Raw genomic sequence first — 20,999 nt, forward strand, 5'->3', positions numbered from 1 at the left:
CTCAGGACTTCAGCCCTGCCCCTACTGAAGCCCTGAGACCCCCAGACCCTGCTGAGCAGAAGCCCCTAGCCCCAGCTCTTGGACTTCTGAAGATTGCCATATGCAGCACAGAGGGTCAGTAAGTTTAGCTATCTCTGAGCTAAGGTGCTCGAAGTAACAGCTCCCATGGCTTAGATAGGGAGGGGCTGGCAGAAGGGAGAGTCCGTGGCTTTGGAACTTGCTTGCTATTTTGGCTTCCTGAACCTAGATTTGGCAACCTTCATGATACACTACAGGACTTCATTACAGGGCATACTATTAGGACTTACTGGTTGCACCAGGTTTTTCCAGGGGGACTTGGTAGTAAGAGGAGGCAGGTTACAGAGTCTTGCTTGTGGTCAGGAAGGTATCTAACAAGTTGTATTTTTTTGGCATAATATGCACTGAAAGTTTTAGACAGGTGCAAATGGAAAAGTAAATAAATAAAATGATCAAGTGTGGGGTTGTAAAGTGCAGTCTGACTAAAGCTAGGGCTTGTGTAAAAAAGGAGCAATGAGACTGGGAAAAAAAACACTCAAAGGATTCACTGTTTTCTGAAAGAGAAATGTGTGATTCTCCTCAGCTGTGAAATGTTACACCTGTTGTAATAATTACCCACTCTAAAGCTGAAAAGTTCCTTTACTCGCATTTCATGTAACAGCCTCACAGTTCTACAGATGCTTGGACCAAGAATCAAGAACTCTGATTTCACATCTTCCAATGACTTGTTCTCTGGCTTAATTTAGGTCACTTTATGTAACTCTGCATTTCCACTGAATGCATCTGATGAAGTGAGCTGTAGCTCACAAAAGCTTATGCTCAAATAAATTTGTTAGTCTCTAAGGTGCCACAAGTACTCCTTTTCTTTTTGCGAATACAGACTAACACGGCTGCTACTCTGAAACCTGTCTTTATGTAATTCAGTTCCCCAACAGCAGAATAGGGATAATACTTCCTAACTCACAGGATTATTGTGAGAATTAAGTTTTATACAGCACTTTGAAGATGGAAAATTCTGCTATGGATTATGCCTTGTTGGAATATTAGTGCTAATGTGCTGCACCTGGAATAAAGATACTGATTTTAAGAAAGTTTCCACTGGTTCAGATCATAGCCATTCTATCTCACAACAGCCAAGTTTCTTTGAAACAAAGGAACTATCAACATCAGAGCAAGACTTGTTAAGCAGAGAGAGAGAACTTTAAGCTGCCTTTGCACCTCCACCCTCTGATCCTAGGCTACTCTGGGAGTTGGAGTGGCCCCTGGCATACTGCATACTGCCCTGGGGACATGTCTAAGCTACTGCACTTTCCCTGGGTTGCAGCACTGCATGAATCATAGAGTATCAGGGTTGAAAGGGACCTCAGGAGGTCATCTAGTCCAACCCTCAAAGCAGGACCAATCCCCAATTTTTGCCCCAGATCCCTAAATGGCTCCCTCAAGGACTGAACTCACAACCCTGGGTTTAGCAGGCCAATGCTCAAACCACTGAGCTATCCCTCCCCCCTGGGCCCTCCATGCCAGGCACACTGCAATAGCAAGTGAGAGGGACAGAATCTCAGACACACTCCCAGAACCACCCGCGTGCCCCCCCCCGGTGGTGATTTACATCTCTCCTACTGCTCCTGATGCCCAAAACTATGTGCCCATTCAGGACTGCTGCCAAGGAGGGGCACATGACCCCTCTCATGGCTTCCCCGTCAGAATCTATTATTCTGTGGGGAAACAAAAAATCTGCAGGGTACATGAATTCTGCACCTGCGCAGAATTCCCTCAGGAGTATATGATTTACAATAAGCACAACTATTGTTTATTTGGAAGTCAAAGTCATGTTGTGTTTACAAATGTATTTTCTTCTGGATTAAAGGACTGCAAGCAAGTATCCATCCTACTCTAAACAGGATACAAAAGCTTGATATGGTCTAAATGCCTCTTTAGGGTTTGCCTCTACTGTTGAACAGCACATTAACTTCTCAGACTAAGCTCTCTCTTCAGCTTGGCTTTGGTAGCATACCATATGTTACAATGTAAGACTTCCAATCTGCCCTTTGCTTTTTCTATCCCCTTTTATATGGAGCTGGCTTGGAGCTCATAGGACCTACCTATCAACATGAATAAGCTGAAAAAACTCTGCAAGCTTTACACAGGGTTCTAAGATCTTACATTACAGTGACTCAGCAGAAGAGGCCTATTCTCCTAAAGAGGTCCCAAGAACTTCCCATCCTATTACATGGTGATTCAGAGTCAAATGTTTTGAGAAATGCACTATGAAAAACTAATCTATTCCTAGACTAAAAATTTCTTCATGTCAAAATGTTCTGTTTTAAAAATGGAGGGATGAACTGATGTAACAGCAGATACTGTAAAAGATGTGCAAGAGAAAAGTCATTCTTCAGACCATTTATTCACTCTGAAATGGAGCTCAATTTTTTTTTTTAAGATCATGTTGTCAGTATTATGTCTTTTCTGTTTGACATGATCCAGACACTGTAGAACAATAAATATGTTGTTCATAAGATATAGAGAACTCCTTGTGATATTTGCAACAATTGCATTTTAAAATCCAAAAATTCATTGTTGAAGTAGCTATAAGAGATTTTCCCCCAGTGATCAACCCAGGATAATTTGACATACCTCTTTACATTTCATCTTACAGACATACTGAAATAAACATGGAGCTCCTAGTACAAGCCATTTGAGAACTGAGGTGGGGGTAGGAAAATTAGAAAGTAATTTTTAGATTCTCAAATAGTCAGTCCAATCCACCTCAAAATTAGCACATAAAAAAAAAAAATCTCTTGATTTCAGACCAAATTGCAGGTGAGAAACAATTATGGAAGTTGGAGGGAGTAAGGGAAAAGGTCACAAATAACTGACATCTTACCATTACACCATAATGTCCCTTTAGGAGCCAAGTGGTTTTTGAACATTACACTTTATGTAATGACATCACAAATGTACAAAATATGCTTTGCATATGATTGCAAAAACAGCAGCACTCTGGAGTCTAGCACATGTTGTAATATTATAGTAATGAGTCTACTTCAGCATAGCAGATTTTAATAATACTTAATAGTACTGGTAGGAAGCCAAATTACATAATGTCCCAAAATATGGAACAGAAAGCCTTTACAGAAAAAAATAAAAGCTTACTGAAATATAACCGTATTTAAAAAAAATATGATTACCTCTGGGATAAAAAAAAAATCTTCTAAACAAAGCCATTAGGCATATTTAATTTAAAAAAAATCAAATTAAAGAAAAGGCACTCAAATCTATTCCCAAACCTCAAAATAAAATTAAAAAGGACATTATTTTAGGCAACATTTGTGAAAATGAAGGCACTGTGCCAGCATTAAGAAACAAGTTAAACCACAATTACTACTTTTGGCATAGACAACCTCAACATGGGTTGAATATCTCGTTTCTCTCTGAGGACAAGAAATTATTCAGTTACCTTACAGGTTAATTCTGAGATTGAACTGTGTTGGATTGTCTAGTAGAAACTTAGACCAATAAACTAACTTCCTTTTAGGCAAGAAAATCAACTCCAAATAAGGTCCCATAGGTGAAAGTCCAATGATTTATTCACTTAGCCCCCATTAAGTTCTTGGGAAAAAGAATTTAAAGCCCCTCTAAACCGAATCCAACACAGAAAATTCTCCAAACATATCTAAAACACACACACACACACACACACACACCATATATTACAATGTAAGACAACAATTAAAAGAAAAATCACTATCACATCTGCAAATAAAAGTACATTGCAACACTATAGTTTGACACCACAATATTTTAATCTAATTGTTGTAACTTTTTAACAAGAATATTCTAGTAATTCTGTAGATTGAATATCAATATTTGCATGGACATCTCTTCTTACACTTCATGTGGATTAGCTATTTCGATCCCTGTATCCAATAAGGACAGATCCATATATGTAAGTGAGGTTTTCCAGCACGCTATTGCCTACAATAAATACTACTGTTAGACTGTCTTCAATGATTCTGACTCCATTTAATAGAGCAGATGATGGACACAGTAAGAATCAAAACCATTTTCTTGTAGTACATATGCAGTACTATGTTTCCTCTATAGAGTTCTAGATTTTAAAGCAGGCTTGAAAAAAATGCAGCAACCAAAAGTTTAGATGTAGATTCTGTACGACAAGGCTGACAGAGAAAAATTTCAGGCCTTACATTCTTCAGATGTCTACTTTGGCTGTAGTGGCTATTAAAAAGTTATGTGTGACTTCAAGATGAAAGGCATTAGCAGCTTCTCAGAAAAGGATAATCACAATCTTCTAGAGATTTAATGAGACGTAACTCACAGAGGCTTTTGACTCGGTCTGCCGTTAATTGAATCAAAGTCAATGATGATCTTATTGCACTTTGGTTTGAATTTCCTGAAAATAAGAAAAAATATGGATAGATATTAGCCAGTGAGTAGTTAAATATTTTGTTTGCTTTGGCGCCAACTAAATTTTTTTGAAGAAGAAAATTTCCTTAGCATTTTATCTTCACTTAGCATTTTATCTCTATAGGAGCCAATTATAGTGCACCATACAAAGAGAAACCCGGACAAGAAAGACTAAGACAAAAAGACACATGGGGTTGTTTAGTTTGTATGTTCTTCAGCTATTGGAGTTCATAAATTACCCAGGAGTCAAAGGATTTCTAACAACTTAGCTGCAGGAGGTGGCATCATGTTACAAGTTTTTCTGCAAAATTTTATCTCTTTTCTTTCCTGCCAAGTTTTCACAGCAAACTTTAAAAGTACACTTCAATAGTTTTTGAGCAAAGGGAATAGATTGCATTATGCATCATACAAGAAATAACTAAACTGGTTAAGAAGGAATCATTTAAAAATTATAACTTTAGAATTGTAAAATTAATATTGCAACAAAATGCATCCTTTTACACCATTAGAGCATCTGCTACTGCAATTAGCAAGGAAGGTATTTGGGGACTAAATATATAATTTACAATCTACGAATAAACAAAAGGATTATGCAAATGGTGTGAATTTAGTGTCTCATTAGGCTCCACAATTCAGTTCCAGAGATTCGTTAAGTACAACTTGTATCCTTAATAATCAATACAACAGGTGAAAACAGTAAACACAGTAAAGGATATGTTGTTGACTACAGAAACCTTGAAGGATTATGATACCCATTTTGTCCAGACCAGCAGTCTGAAAAGCAAGTAACAACACTCACCATGGGGAAACTGTGGTAAGATTTCACTTGTAAAGGAATGATTTATGCCTTACTTAGCCAAGTAGCTTTAGGGGAAGGAAATACACTGACTTTAAAAGTGAATTTCAAATACTGCTGCACTGGTTCATGGGTGTTTCTTAGCCCAGCAGGTAGCTTTCATCGTAAAATTTTCTCTGTCAGAATTGCTGTACTTGTAAAATTTAAGAAGGTTTTATATTAATATTGTAAAACTTTTTGGAATTTTAAAGTCTCCCCATGATTGCGTAATTAGTCTCACCCATAGCATGTTATTTGTATCAAACTAGCTGTCAGACAGATTGTCTTGAGATATCTCTGTCACTACTCTTAACAGATCATTCAGATCCTCATTACTTCAGGACAGATATTTCAGGTTTTATTCTTTTCTTTTAAGAAAGCACACTGCGGAAGACCAGATGGTGATAGGGACTGAAAAATGATTATACAGGAACGTCTTACCCTATGTGGCTGTGTGGTGGAGCAGCTGCCCCACAAAGCTAGACGGAAGGTTAAAGCAGTCCTCAGGGAGGCTGCGCAAAACCCAACCAATGGGAGGCGGGCATGTAGAGAGCCAATCAGCAGAAGATTTGTCGGAGCAGCCAATCAGGGCCAGGGAGGCCATATAAGAGCTGCTCAACAGAGCAGGGGTAGTCTCTCCCTGGAGTGCAAGAGAATGACTGGTTGCCTTAGAGGTGTACCTTAGCTAGAGAAGTGCTGGGCAGGGTCAGGGGAGCAACAGGGAGCTCCAGCCTGAGGACTGCCAGAGCGAGGCCCCTGATAAAAAGGGCTAGGGCTACGGGGAAGTGGCCCAGGGAAATAGGCGGTAGGAATTGGAGGAGCGGCAGCACGTGGTCGCCAGCTAAAGGGTCCCTGGTTCGGGGCCCGGAGTAGTGAGTGGACCCAGACCCCCCTCGCTCCCAGTACCCTCACTTGTCACAGAGGGGGTGGCCAGTATTCGGACTGCAGTTATCCCCTTGAGGTGAGGGACTAGACTGAAGGCTACAGTAGGTCGCAGCAGCAAGTGGATGGACTAGAGACAGCCAATTCCCCTGAAAGGGGGGAGAAAGTGGAGTGGGGCACAGCCTGAGGGCCAGGCCCAGAAGAGGATGCCACGGTCTGAGGAGCAATGCGCATCTTAGAGGTAGAGCAGAAGTGATGGTAATGAGACACCACTAGAGAAAGGCGCATTGGCAACCAAGAGTTAATTCCCAGCACAGTCAGCAGGATGTACCAAGGAGGTGAGTCCTGCCCTATCACAAGCTGGTTTAACTCCAGCTCAGACTGGTTGTGACTGAAGGTTATTACCCTTCCAACAGGGCTCCACGGTCTACATAAAACAAATTGGTGGTTCCAGTCCAGCTCCTATGAGTACACAAACGCCAGAAACCACCACCCCAATTGGCAATCTTGATGGCAGTCTCAGGAGAAAGGCCAAGGATTGAATGAATATTGGGGTGAGATGGTAGGTCACTCCCAAGTCCCACGAGATTGGACTTAAAGCACATTGGCAGGGCACAGTACAGAAACACCTGCTGCTGTTCTCCAGGGAGCAGACGGTCAAAGGCTATCAAAGGTGCTGAATTGACTGGTACTAAATCTGCATGAGAGTTTTTGTAAGAGAATTAACTGTACCACAGAAGTTACATAACATAAGGAGAAAATAAAGCTTTTGCCTAAAGGTTGTCTTCCTCATACAGCAATTTCTTCATCTTCACATTTAAAATCAACCACCACCACCAGTCAAGACTATGTCTTACCTGTATATAATTCCAGCTAAATCAAACAGGCGACGGGCAGCTGTCATTTCAGGGCTATCATGGTATTTGTCAGACATAAAAATAACTTCTTTTATACCTAGAAATATTTTATCAAGAGACATGCTAGAATTACAAGCAGAAATAAACATGGTAGGGAAAAAGAATTTAGATATATACAGGCTAAAAAGGGCACCTATCCATACACTCTAGGTGCCACATCACATGAAAATGTATTATAAATTGTACCCTAAGAGTGGAGCAGTACAATATAGAGCTGTTCAGAAAATAGCTTCCCCATGAAAAATTTTTGGTGAAAATAAAAAAATTGAAATTTTCCATGAAAAACTGAAAACCAAGAAATTTCAGCCAAAACCTGAAAAGTATGTTAAAAAAAACAAACAACAACAAAAAACAACAAAGAGCTGAAGTTTTCCATGGAAAGCGCACACTTTGTGAAAATGTTCATTTAGTTGAAAACACAATTTTCCAACACAAACAATTTTGATGGAAATTTTTCACTTAGCCTTTGTACAAACCAGTATGACTCATCATAGTTAAGCCAGGAAGCAATTCCCCATTTTTCAAATACAGGCCCTACATATGGGTAACTGACTGTGCCCCAGCTCTTAATTAACTACTCTTGTCTTAAATATGTCGGAGGAGAAATGAAGAGGCAGAACCAGGAGTGATATTTAAATATTTCAATGGCTACCACATTTTCTCTGTTAAAATGCTTTCCTAATTAGGATGACTATTAACACTTAACTATTTAACTACTGATCAAAGCACATAAGAAAGAAAATGAACAACTATATTGTGAAGAGCTGCGAACCTTTTATTTTTGTGTCACAAATGAGTACACCTTGGTCTGGATGCAAAACACCATTAGTTCTTTTTCACTCCAGTTTCAATCCCTGTAAAGTTCAGAACGCACTAACTATGGATTAAATTTCATTCTTGTAGAATCCTGGTCATCAATGTCACAGTTACTCTGCCCCCTCCTGGTCTCTCTGTGTGCCCCTCTACCCCTAGGTCTCAGAAATGAATCATGTGATTCTCCTGCTCTCAAACCAAGTACTGGAGTGCAGACTCCTGTGTCAACCATGATCACCTTAGAGGTCTAACACACCCTGCTGTTCTTTTTCCTCCAGGACAATGACAGTGGTAATCAACAATCAAAGCAGAGCATCATTTATTTAGAAGAAAAAGCACTACAGAAAAAAAAGTGTGTCTTAAAAACAATTAGCCAACCTAAATGCTATGCTTGCTTTTCCTTAATGCTTACCATTCCCTAGATCTGGAAAGGCCAATTCCTTTAGACTCCTCCCAGAGTCTGTCTCTATGTGTCAGCAGCTTCTGACAAGTACCCCGACCTTCACAGGAATCAGACTTTTTAACTTTGAAGTCCTTTTATCTGCTAGATCCCAGTATTACCAAACAACATTCACAGCATATAGGACACAAGTTATAGGATCTCTGAAACTAAAATTTGGGTCCTCTTGTCTGTCTAACGTATATCTAAATGCACTTATTTAGGAAGCCATTGTATTACTTCCTTGTTCGTTTTTCTAATAGCCCCAACAGAAATCAGATTAATGCATCTAGAATAACTTCTCCTCACTGACCTGGTCAAATGCAGGACTTTGGCTATATGAACACTGAGTTTGCGGAAAGCCTGGTTCTAAATATACTCCACACTAAGCCTGCCATGCACTAAGTATCTGAGGACTTTGCTACTGTGCACTAAAAGTTCCTTAGTGCACTCTGATCTACTCCGGTTTCAAAGCAGGACAGATTAAATCGTATTAGAGGATTTTTAGTGCATGGCAGCAGGATCCACATGAACATTTAGTGTCACTGGTACATGGGGTGTTCACTTCTCCCCAGGGCGAATCCACAAAATTTTCCCCAGAGCCAAATTCCATTCTCTGACCTGCCCCCAAGTGTGCCAGGGGTCCTAGTCCCCTTGGGCAATTCCTCACCATGGAATCCAGGGTGAGGCAGTGGACTGCATCCTTGCCCCCTGGGTTTGCACTCTATGATGACTGTGGAGTGCCTCTTTTCCCCGCATGTGTTGGGGTGAGGCAACCAGCACTTCCTCCCATCTGCCTCAGGTCCATTTACATTTTTATAAATCATTATGCAGTTATAGATGAAGGAACAAATGTCTTTCCCTCTCCCTCCTGCTCTGGTGGGTACCATATGGTTAGGAACATTCTTTACCAGTCAAAGTGTCCCTTCTCTCAGTGAAGTTTGGACGTACAGCACCTTTCACCCACTTCTACTTGTGATTGGCTACAGCAATGTTCAGCTCTGTCTCAGTTTCCTTGAGTAAGGATAGGCAGTGAGCTAGCTTCCCTAGTCACAGAGTCAGGCTTCAGAGAATTTACATGTGGGCCTGCGTGACTGTCATCTCCCATGCAGAAATGGATAGAGGTCCTTCTCCACCCTCCACTTTATACACTTGTTCATAGATGCTGCACATGTAGCTTTACTTTAAGAGCCTATCCCTATTGTCACAAGTAGGTGTAATTATACCCCCCCCATCCTAGCCTCTCCATTCAGATTTTGGATGACACCTTCACTCACTCTTATGGCCAACTGGCAGCACCCGATACCAGTCTTTTGTTTGTACAGGGAAAAGAGCAAGATTTTGGCTTAAGCATACAATATATCAGACCCAAGTAATACATCAAAACGTGTATCTTCTAGCATCCCAAATACCAACATTCCCTAACCTTCCTGGGTATGTATAGGAAGGTGGACCAAAGGCAGGACGAAGGGTTCTACCTTGGGTATCTTCATTCACCTTTTACATCCTCCCAGAATTTGATGAGATTTCACTACATGAGGTCTGACTATAGTTCAGTGAGTCCCGGAATCCCTATACCCGGTAAATGTCTCCCCATTAACTTTCACCTTTTGCTCTCTCAAGAGATAACTCCTTTATAAATACATTTTGCAAACTCAGAGTTTTAGGAACTTAGGAAGGGAGTTTTATGGAACCAAAGTCTACTGCAGTTACACCTAATAATCTGAAAAAAGGCAAAACATTCAGGCACTTGCTGCAGTGGTCTAGATTTATAACAATTGTAATGAAAGATATAATTAAAGTAGGATCATAGAAGTCTTATGACATTTATGAGCAAAGATATTTTAAAATCTTAAAAATATCTACCATGTATTACATTAAAATTAAAATTTCATGTATATACTCCCAACAGACCTGGTGTCAGGCAGAAGTTTATTTCTTTTCCCCATACTCTATTCTGTGTGTCAGAGCACAGTAAACTGACAGTAATGATATGCAGCTCCTGGTCTAAGAAGTTGTAAACCTAAATTAAAAACATGCTAAGAATCACAGAGGATGCAATTAGCACTGGAAAAACTTGGCATCACTCAAATGCAAAAACACAAGAAGTATCTTATGAAGCTGATAGTGCAATTAATTTAGATCTAAACAGCAGCAATTTAAAATCAAATAAATCTGTTATAAGGTACTGATGAGCAAGCAGTGCTGCAACTTTGACAAATCAAGCTGGTATCGTTGCTCCTTACCTGCCTGGATGATGAGCTTTGCACATTCATTACATGGAAACAAGGCAACATACATGCTGCAGCCTTTCACATCAGCTGAGTTTTTGTTCATAATGGCATTCAATTCAGCATGGCACACTGGATTTTAAAAAAGTAGAAGAAAAATATTCATAATACTGTTCATTAAAATGAGTCAATCTAAAATTAACTAAGTGTTAAAAGGTAACTGCTTGTATTCTTTCAAAGTCAAAAAACCTGACTTATTCATTATAGAGGGAAAAGAAAAAAAATTAAACCAGAAATACCAAGATTAATGAAGGTCAATTGTTCTGACCAGGCTGCTGATTAGGAATGAAATCATTAAGCACATTAGCATTGCCATTTCCTAGCACCTATAGTAGGCAACGAAGCTCTAGGGCTGAAACTACTTAGTCTTCAACCACCTTAAGTACGGCAATATCTCACAGCTTCACAACTCTCTAGAGTATCTAATTGCCAATATAAAACAGCTCATTTATTGTTTACATGCACAGATAGGAACATTCTTATGGCCATACACATGCCATGTACACTCTTAAGGGCAGGAGAATCATGAAGTAAAACTGAGCAGTTTTGTCCTCAGGGTGTCAGAACTGCTCAGCTTTGCTGCATGATTCTCTCACCCTGAGAATACACAAGAGACACTCATAACCATAAGAATGTTCTTATCTTTAATGTTAAGTGAGCATACTGATCATGAAAAGATGCCAGACTTCCTGAATGAAAAAACAAAGTCCTCTATTTCTCTACAGCACAAATATAGCAAAGGCAGCAGTTTCACTGTACGATTCCACCATCGTGCCTCAGCTCTTAAGAACAAGCCACATCTATAGGTCTAAATTCTCATACTGGACACACCAAGATGGTATTTAATGTCTTGCAAACTGGAGTATATTTCAGTCTCCCTAGACATTCAATCATTCAAGGCCCCTGGGCAGTGCAGTGATGTGTGCAATATAAAATACTGGATAGATGAATTAGATGGCAGTTCTAGCAGAGTACCCTCTGCTAAGTAATTTCAAGAACAATAGTGGATTTTGTGATTCGGATACCTGATGACTAGGAAAAGGACAGAGACCACCAACTTATTATAGAGATAGAATTCCAGGAATGCCACTCTGTGGGTCTGAAGCCTATTATGACTGTAGAGTCAGCATGAAGTGATGGAAACAGCTATAAGCAGGGTTAAGAGATCCTTTTGTTCAGAATGTCACCAGGCTCAATCATCTCTGGGTTCTGCAGTCTGTTACTGTCCAGTTTTAAGTCCTCAGCCATTTTGATGTTCCAAAATTACACTGGATAGCGTACAGCTACAGTAATGAGGCATTTATTTATGCCATGCCAAGAATCTCAGGCCTGGTCTACGCTACACAGTTAGGTTGATATAAAGCATCTTAAATCAACCTAATTAGGTCAGTGTACACACTACAGCTAATGATGTAAGTGCCTCACTATATTGACATAACTCCATCTCCGCAAGAGGCATAGGGCTTATGTTGGTGTGGTTAGGGCAACGCAATGTGTATGTGGACATTGCATTCCTTACATTGGTTGTTGTCTGTCTTATCAATTTCATGGCACTGTTTCTCAAACTATTGGGAGGTGCGAGCTGTATTTTTCTTTTCTTTTCTTTCTTTTTTTTTTTTTTTAAGGGCTCCAGCTGTCAGCCCTGGGTGATTGAGGCTAGTGCAGAAGGGTTGTGTACATCTGAGAGGCAGGGGGGAAGAGGATAAAAGGGACAGCCAGACCCCACCACCCACCATGGCTGATAGTCTGAGCCCCACCACCCTGGCTTGGACTCTCCTCCTCCGCTCCCAGTCACTCACGGGGAGGCAGCCCGTCCTCTCCTTCTGCTCCTCCCTCAATCCCTCAGCCGGAGGTGGCAGTGGGGCTCCGACTGAGAGCCTTAAGGCTACAGCAGCAGCACAAAAGTAAGTGTGGCAAAGTGGTGCTAAGTTTGTGTAAAAAGTGATATTGACACTTTTTAACATGGGCATAGTTTGAGGGGACAGGGGATAGCGGTTCCCCCCCATAACTGCAAGTTTTGGGCAGGGGTGCCGCCGCTCCATGCCTGCCAAGGCTTGAAGTATGTGGGCTGAGGGGCGCAGGGAAAGAATGCTGCCACAAAGCTCATCCCCTGCCGGTGCCTCGCTGCTCATCCCCCAAACTACACCCACATTAAAAAGTGGGGGGCATAGCCCCTAGGCCCCTAGTTCTGGCACCAGTGGACCCCCACACACACACTTCTACAATGGTTTCGGCACCCTTGCCTCCATGCCATGATAAGACACTGGAAGGTGAACAGTCTGGTTAATGTGAAATTCAGAAGGCACCTTAGGGATGAATTTGAGATGCAGGTGCAAAAACACTTTGTCCTTGTGAAAAACTGTGCATGTCAGGTCTGCCACAAAGGCCCCAAGCTCCCCCACTCTCCTAGTGGAGGTAATTGGCTGTCAGGAAGGGAACATTCATGGATAGGTGAAGAAGGGAACAGGAGGCCAAAGGCTCAAATGGTGCTCTTATAAGCACAGAGGTAGAACCCTACAAATCCGTGGATACCTGCTTTATAGGATCTCAGAGGTAGGAAAGCAGCTGTCTGCAGCTCAAAGCCTATAAGGCTGCTTCCCCACCTTCCAGATCCTATATTCCCTCTCCCCATACTTACTTACTTTGCAGAAGCAGCTGCCTCCTTCTCCAACTGACCTGATATGGCAATGACATCAGGAGAGGTTTCCTAAATTGCTTGGCTGCTTAAACCACCAGGATCGGAGCATGGGGGATTTTGTTCCCTGTCTTGACCTGTGATCACCTCTTTCTCTCTATACAGGGGAGAAAGAATACAGGATCTCAAAGGTGGGGAAGCAGCTTCTTAGGCTATGAGCTGCAGACAGCTGCTTCCCCACCTTTGAGATCCTATATACAGTACACACGCATGCACACAGATGCTCCTCCTGAGAGGCACTGAGAGATAGTGTGCTGCTGCAGATGCAGTGCACATGTAGATACAGATAAAAGACGGGGTGTGGATCCCAGGTTGAATACAAGCTGATTCTTGCAGATGTGGATTGGATGCGGAGCCACATTTTTGTATCTGTGAAGGGCTCTACAGAGAGGACAAGGTTCAGATGCCATGTAGGGACTGGTTTAGAACTGGAAGGAATGTCCTTATGATATCTTCAGGAACCTTGCAGTAGTGGGGTGTCTAAAGACTAAGCATCCCTCCACACATGGCCTTCTAACATTCCCCCAACCTCACCAAGCTCTTCATCAGAGGCAAGGTCCCCACAGACCAGAGCACAAACTCAAATCAGCACCAGACCCTACCAGAACAACAGATGCAAAACCTGCATACATATCTCCACTACTATAATGATCAATACCCCCCCGCCCCAACACACCTTTCAAGATTCATGGGTTCTAGAGATGCCTATAATAGCATGTGGTGTACAACATCCAATGTAGCAAATGCCTCAACAACTGAAATCAGATAATCATTATGCTCTCGAATGAACGTGCACAGGAAAATTATAAGAGACAAAAACACTATCACCCATGGGCAAACAATCACTCCTTATCTGACCTCTCAGTACTCATCCTCAAAAGGAAACCTGCATAAACCCTGCATAACAAGTGATCCCGGGAACTTAAATCATAACTCTGCTGGACACTAGAAACCATGGACTCAGAGACCATGGTTTTATGACTCCTGACATCAGTTTGTAAACAAATCCCACTGCTTGCTAACCCCTAGTTGCCCGCTTCATTTTAAGTGATCCCCCCTACAAAATGTGTTAACTCTTTATGCTTAACAATCTGTCCCAAATTGTATTTAGTTCAGACACACTGATTTCATTCTTGAAACCTGAGGAAGAACTCTGTGATGCTCGCAAGCTTGTACTTTCCAACAGAAGTTGGGCCAAGAGATATTACCTCACCTGCCTTATCTCACTTATATAATAGATGGTAGACATATTGTCTGATTTGACCTGAATGTGCGTAGACCAGACAGTAAGTAGAAATGTTTTGAATGCCTCGTGGACTGCTCAAAGCTCAAGCAGGTTGACACGCAGCCTGGATTCCTGCGGGAACCAGGAACCCTGGGCTCTCTGGTCATCCAGACGCGCTCCCAGTCCTAGAGATATATTTGTGATGAGTGTCTTTGTAGGTAGTGAAGGAATAAAGAGAACTCTCCCAAATACTTTGAATTCCCACGTGAAGGATGTCAGCATGTTCTATGGAAGTGAGACCTTGCTGTTCAAGGAGCCCCTGCTCAAAGTGAATGCCGCGCTGAACCAGATCTGGAGGCACCATAAATGCAGACGTAGGTGACGTGCATGTCGTGGTCATGTGACTGACATTCAGCTCACAACACCCAGAACTGTAAGCCACTGTGTTACCCCAGAGCCTCATCAAAAGTGAGCTTTGCTGGAGATTACACTGTGTGTCAGCCACACCTGTCTGTCTGATTCACCAGCAAACTCCTTGAGATTCTTCCGGGCCAACACTTGCTTTGCAAGTAACAATCAGTGAACCCCAGTTCCCAAGTTCCCCAGATGTCTCCCTGTGGCATCCACTCCCTCTCACTGGACACTTACAGAAGTTAAGTTTGCTGCCTCCAAAGAGACAGTGCACACACCAGCTTGTTAGTTTAGTTGAGGACTCACACTTATATTGAAAAGTAACAGCACTAAGATAGTTTTCCTGGAGACTAAGAATAAGTTTATTAACAAAGAACAGAGATTTCAGTAACACTAAGCAAGAAGAAAGAAAGGTATGGTTACAAACAAAACAAATACAAAAAACATTTTCTAGTGATAAACTTAATTTTAGCAAAATTACAATCTTTGTCTAATCTTTCTTACATCAAGTTAACAGCATCTCTAGCCCACAAGGCTAAGGGATCCAACTTTCACAGGCTCAGAAAGTGCTGTCCCCTAAGTGACAAATATTTAAAAATTTGTATTTGGTCCCCTTGTGTTGCCCAAAGTCCATAGTCTCGGCCTCAAGAGCCAGGAAGACTTCCTAGGATGCAGTCTGTGTCTTGCTTTGTTTACTTTATATGTAAATGCACTTTCATTGTCCTCTGGCTTCACCTTGTTAATTTACACTGGAGACACAGGAACAAAACATTTTTTTGTTTAGCACAGGCTGGGTTTATGCACTGCCTCCCAAACATATTTCCAGAATGCATATGTAAGTTTTTGTACACAACTCATACACACATCACACAAAGAATGACAAAGGTGTAATGTGCAGGTAGTTGCGGCTTGCACCTCCTGGTATAATTGACCTGTGAGCAGTCAATCATCCAAGTAGGGAAATATCAGATTGCCCTGTCTGCAAAGGTACAAAGACGCCACCACCACAAGCGTCTTCGTAAAGGCCCTTGGGGCCATCAAAAGGCCAAAGGGGTGCACTTAGTAGTGAAAGAGCTCTGGGCCCATGGTGAAATGCAGGAATCCCCTGTGAATGTCCATATGAAAATGTGTCCTTCAAAAGGAGGGCCTCAAATCAGTCACCTTCGCTGAGGAAGGGTATTATTGAGCCAAGGGTAGTCATCCTGAACTTCGAGTGACATATAGAGATTTAGCTGTCTGAGGTCCAGGATTGGTCTCCAGCCTCCCTTTCTTCTTGGGGGAGAGGAAGTACCTTGAGTAAAAGTCATTTCCCTCATGACAAAGTAGGACAGGCTCTATTGCCCCCACCTGGAGAAAGGAATCCATCTCTGCTTGAGAATCCTCTAATGCAGGGGTCATCAACCTTTCAGAAGTGGTGTGGCGAGTCTTCATCTATTCACTCTAATTTACGGTTTCGCATGCCAGTAATACATTTTAACGTTTTTAGAAGATCTTTCTATAAGTCTAAAATATATAACTGAACTATTGTTGTATGTAAAGTAAATAAGGTTTTAAAAATGTTTAAGAAGCTTAATTTAAAATTAAATAAAAATGCAGAGCCCCCCGGGACCCGGGCAGTGTGAGTGCCACTGAAAATCAGCTCGCGTGCCGCCTCTGGCATGCATGCCATAGGTTGCCTACCCCTGCTCTAATGAGAGGGATTCCTGGAAAGGGACAGGGAGGGGGCAAAGAGTAACTCTCACATAAACCCATTTGATATATTTCAGAGTAACAGCCGTGTTAGTCTGTATTCGCAAAAAGAAAAGGAGTACTTGTGGCACCTTAGAGACTAACCAATTTATTTGAGCATGAGCTTTCGTGAGCTACAGTTCACTTCATCGGATGCATACTGTGGAAACTGCAGAAGACATTATATACACAGAGACCATGAAACAATACCTCCTCCCACCCCACTCTCCTGCTGGTAATAGCTTATCTAAAGTGATCATCAAGTTTGACCACTCTCCCCACAATGTGCATGACAATCAAGGTGGGCCATTTCCAGCATAAATCCAAGTTTAACCAGAACGTCGGGGGGGTTGGGGGGGGTAGGAAAAAACAAGGGGAAATAGGCTACCTTGCATAATGACTTAGCCACTCCCAGTCTCTATTTAAGCCTAAATTAATAGTATCAAATTTGCAAATGAATTCCAATTCAGCAGTTTCTCGCTGGAGTCTGGATTTGAAGTTTTTTTGTTGTAAGATAGCGACCTTCATGTCTGTGATTGCGTGACCAGAGAGATTGAAGTGTTCTCCGACTGGTTTATGAATGTTATAATTCTTGATATCTGATTTGTGTCCATTTATTCTTTTACGTAGAGACTGTCCAGTCTGACCAATGTACATGGCAGAGGGGCATTGCTGGCACATGATGGCATATATCACATTGGTGGATGTGCAGGTGAACGAGCCTCTGATAGTGTGGCTGATGTTATTAGGCCCTGTGATGGTGTCCCCTGAATAGATATGTGGGCACAGTTGGCAACGGGCTTTGTTGCAAGGATAGGTTCCTGGATTAGTGGTTCTGTTGTGTGGTATGTGGTTGTTGGTGAGTAGTTGCTTCAGGTTGGGGGGCTGTCTATAGGCAAGGACTGGCCTGTCTCCCCAGATTTGAGAGAGTGTTGGGTCATCCTTCAGGATAGGTTATAGATCCTTAATAATGCGTTGGAGGGGTTTTAGTTGGGGGCTGAAGGTGACGGCTAGTGGTGTTCTGTTATTTTCTTTGTTAGGCCTGTCCTGTAGTAGGTGACTTCTGGGAACTCTTCTGGCTCTATCAATCTGTTTCTTCACTTCCGCAGGTGGGTATTGTAGTTGTAAGAATGCTTGATAGAGATCTTGTAGGTGTTTGTCTGAGGGGCTGGAGCAAATGCGGTTGTATCGCAGAGCTTGGCTGTAGACGATGGATCGTGTGGTGTGGTCAGGGTGAAAGCTGGAGGCAAGTAGGTAGGAATAGCGGTCAGTAGGTTTCCGGTATAGGGTGGTGTTTATGTGACCATTGTTTATTAGCACTGTAGTGTCCAGGAAGTGGATCTCTTGTGTGGACTGGACCAGGCTGAGGTTGATGGTGGGATGGAAATTGTTGAAATCATGGTGGAATTCCTCAAGGGTTTCTTTTCCATGGGTCCAAATGATGAAGATGTCATCAATATAGCACAAGTAGAGTAGGGGCGTTAGGGGACGAGAGCTGAGGAAGCGTTGTTCTAAATCAGCCATAAAAATGTTGGCATACTATGGGGCCATGCGGGTACCCATAGCAGTGCCGCTGATCTGAAGGTATACATTGTCCCCAAATGTAAAATAGTTACGGGTAAGGACAAAGTCACAAAGTTCAGCCACCAGGTTAGCCGTGACATTATCAGGGATAGTGTTCTTGACGGCTTGTAGTCCATCTTTGTGTGGAATGTTGGTGTAGAGGGCTTCTACATCCATAGTGGCCAGGATGGTGTTATCAGGAAGATCACCGATGGATTGTAGTTTCCTCAGGAAGTCAGTGGTGTCTCAAAGGTAGCTGGGAGTGCTGGTAGCGTAGGGCCTGAGGAGGGAGTCTACATAGCCAGACAATCCTGCTGTCAGGGTGCCAATGCCTGAGATGATGGGGCGCCCAGGATTTCCTGGTTTATGGATCTTGGGTAGTAGATAGAATATCCCACGTCGGGGTTCCAGGGGTGTGTCTGTGCGGATTTGATCTTGTGCTTTTTCAGGAAGTTTCTTGAGCAAATGCTGTAATTGCTTTTGGTAACTCTCAGTGGGATCATAGGGTAATGGCTTGTAAAAAGTGGTGTTGGAGAGCTGCCGAGCAGCCTCTTGTTCATATTCCGACCTATTCATGATGACAACAGCACCTCCTTTGTCAGCTCACGAAAGCTCATGCTCAAATAAACTGGTTAGTCTCTAAGGTGCCACAAGTACTCCTTTTCCATTTGATATAATATCCAGGATCCATCTGTCCAGTATGATAAGGTGCCTCATTGGCAGAAAATGTGCCAGGCAGCCACTGAATGGGATGGCAATAAGCAATAAGACTGGTTGGCGGTTCTGATGCATCTCATCAAAATGACTTTCTGGGACTGAAGAGAAGGGACCAGTTGGGCTGGGTGCCTATCACACAGGAGTCCTTTTCTGGAAAAATTGATAGAGGTGCTGGGAGGAATCTCAGAGGAGGCCTAGAATATTTTCTCCAGGGTACAGAGCGAGTGAGTGAGTGTGTATATATTATGTATATCCCCAGAGAGCGGAGGGTAGAGCAAGAGTCCTTAAGCGTAGGCAGGGAGTCATCTGTTTTCTCACTGAAAAGGGGAGGGCCTTTACAGTTGTTTGAACCTCTTTGGGGAACACAGGCCTGGAGTCAATCTCATGACAAGGGAGTCATGGAGCATGATGCCATGTCCACCATAACAAGGGACACTTTGAGGGAAAGATCTGGTGACTAGCTTGTTATGAGGAGTAGGCTTGAGCTGGTGCAAACAACCTAGATCACTAAGGAGTTGGGGTGGGAAAACAAATATTCTGCCCCTCTGGAAGGAACAAAGTACCTCTTCTCAGCCCTCTTAGGGGATAGGGTGCAAGTGGCAGATGTATGCCAGATTGCTTTAGTAGGCTCCACTATGGCTTTGTTAAATCATAAGTGCCACTCAAGAGAAAACCACAGCCTACAGAATGTCCAGGAGCTTATGTTTGAGATCCTGAACCACCTCAGATGGTATCTGAAGAGATTCTGTAATCCTTCTGAGAAGGTCCTCGTACTGCTTATAATCACCCAGCAGCAAGGGAGAGGCTCATGACACTGCCTCATCTGTTTTTACAGACAGAAAGAGACTCAAGGGATTGAACTGATTTTACAAAAACTGTCAAAATAAAAATATTCAGTTAGGTGAAGCTCAAGCAAGAAAGCTTTCATTTCAAAAGCAATGTGTTTGAGAAAGTCTTGAGCAACTGAAAAAGTGAGGAAAGAGCTAGAGCAAAGTATTTTGCTTTGGATGATCTGAAATTGCATTGATTTAAAGGATCTGCATCCCTCTCAGGTGGTATCAATTTACCCCCTTTATACACAGTGAGCCTATCTGTGCCTTAATTTACCTATGTGACTCGTTTAATTTCACGCGACATGTCAGTGGAAGAGCCAGAAATTGAACCCAGGAGTCCTGACTACCCTACGTTAATAGGTAAGTAGTTCTCCCTAGTTTTCTAACATCTTGATACCAACAGGCTGGGAACGTCCACCATTATTAACAATACATATTGGATTACAAATCCCAGTTTCAAGCAGTAAGAGATCAACTCCTCTATTCATATGAATTCTGCACAGGTATATAATACAACATAAGGTTTCCAAAACTGAGACTGTTAGAGCTACCAATTTTACAATATCCTGTGGGGAAAATTCCACCCCCCTTTCCCTCCCTCCGTACACGACAGCAGGGTCAGAAAAACATGTTAAGTTCTCATTACATGGTTATTTCTACTGCTAACGAAGTCTTCGGAGAATATTTTCCAAGCCACTTTTTCAGAATGGAAGCCAACATTGGAACCTTATCTACAGTGTTGACTATTTGTGAATGCTTTAATAAAAAAAAGTGGGGGGGGGGGGGACTAACCTCACTATTCTTTAGTAGTAAGAAATATATTCTTGCTATCTTATTGCCCACCATATCACATTTCTACTTCCTTTCACCTTGCACCATATTGTCCCATGTTGAAGGTCTGATCTAGTGTTATGATCTAATATTTAACCCAAAGTCTTTCCTACAGTACATCAAACAAAAGAGGCCTTTCTTCACACTATTCCTGTTGCTTTCTGCATATCCTCTATCCTGCCATGAAAATGACCTCAGTGTATTGTAATGTCAAAACTACTCTTTCCACCTAATAAAAAAGTGTTTGGCCCAAACAACACTAATAAAAAGAACCATATGAGCATGAATATGTTATGTTTACTTGCTTGACCAAGAAGTTTGATAACAGATCACTATAAAATTTCACGTAGTAAGTAGCAGTCACAAAGGAAATCTG

The 20,999-nt window shown here is 42.1% G+C and overlaps 1 protein-coding gene across 1 annotated transcript in view; it reads right to left on the reverse strand.

The window, feature by feature from the left end:
- Positions 1–2,406: 2,406 nt before the first annotated feature.
- DCTD (dCMP deaminase) overlaps positions 2,407–20,999 on the reverse strand; it is a 33,513-nt gene continuing 14,920 nt past the window's right edge. The window contains exons 4-6 of the mRNA XM_037897580.2: positions 10,576–10,692; positions 7,018–7,114; positions 2,407–4,429 (exon numbers count right to left, since the gene is read on the reverse strand). Coding sequence (XP_037753508.1) covers positions 4,351–4,429; positions 7,018–7,114; positions 10,576–10,692 — 293 coding nt within the window. The 3' untranslated portion in view covers positions 2,407–4,350. The remainder of the gene's footprint in view (positions 4,430–7,017; positions 7,115–10,575; positions 10,693–20,999) is intronic.

Source organism: Chelonia mydas, chromosome 4, assembly GCF_015237465.2.
Source record: "Chelonia mydas isolate rCheMyd1 chromosome 4, rCheMyd1.pri.v2, whole genome shotgun sequence".
NCBI lineage: Eukaryota > Metazoa > Chordata > Testudines > Cheloniidae > Chelonia > Chelonia mydas.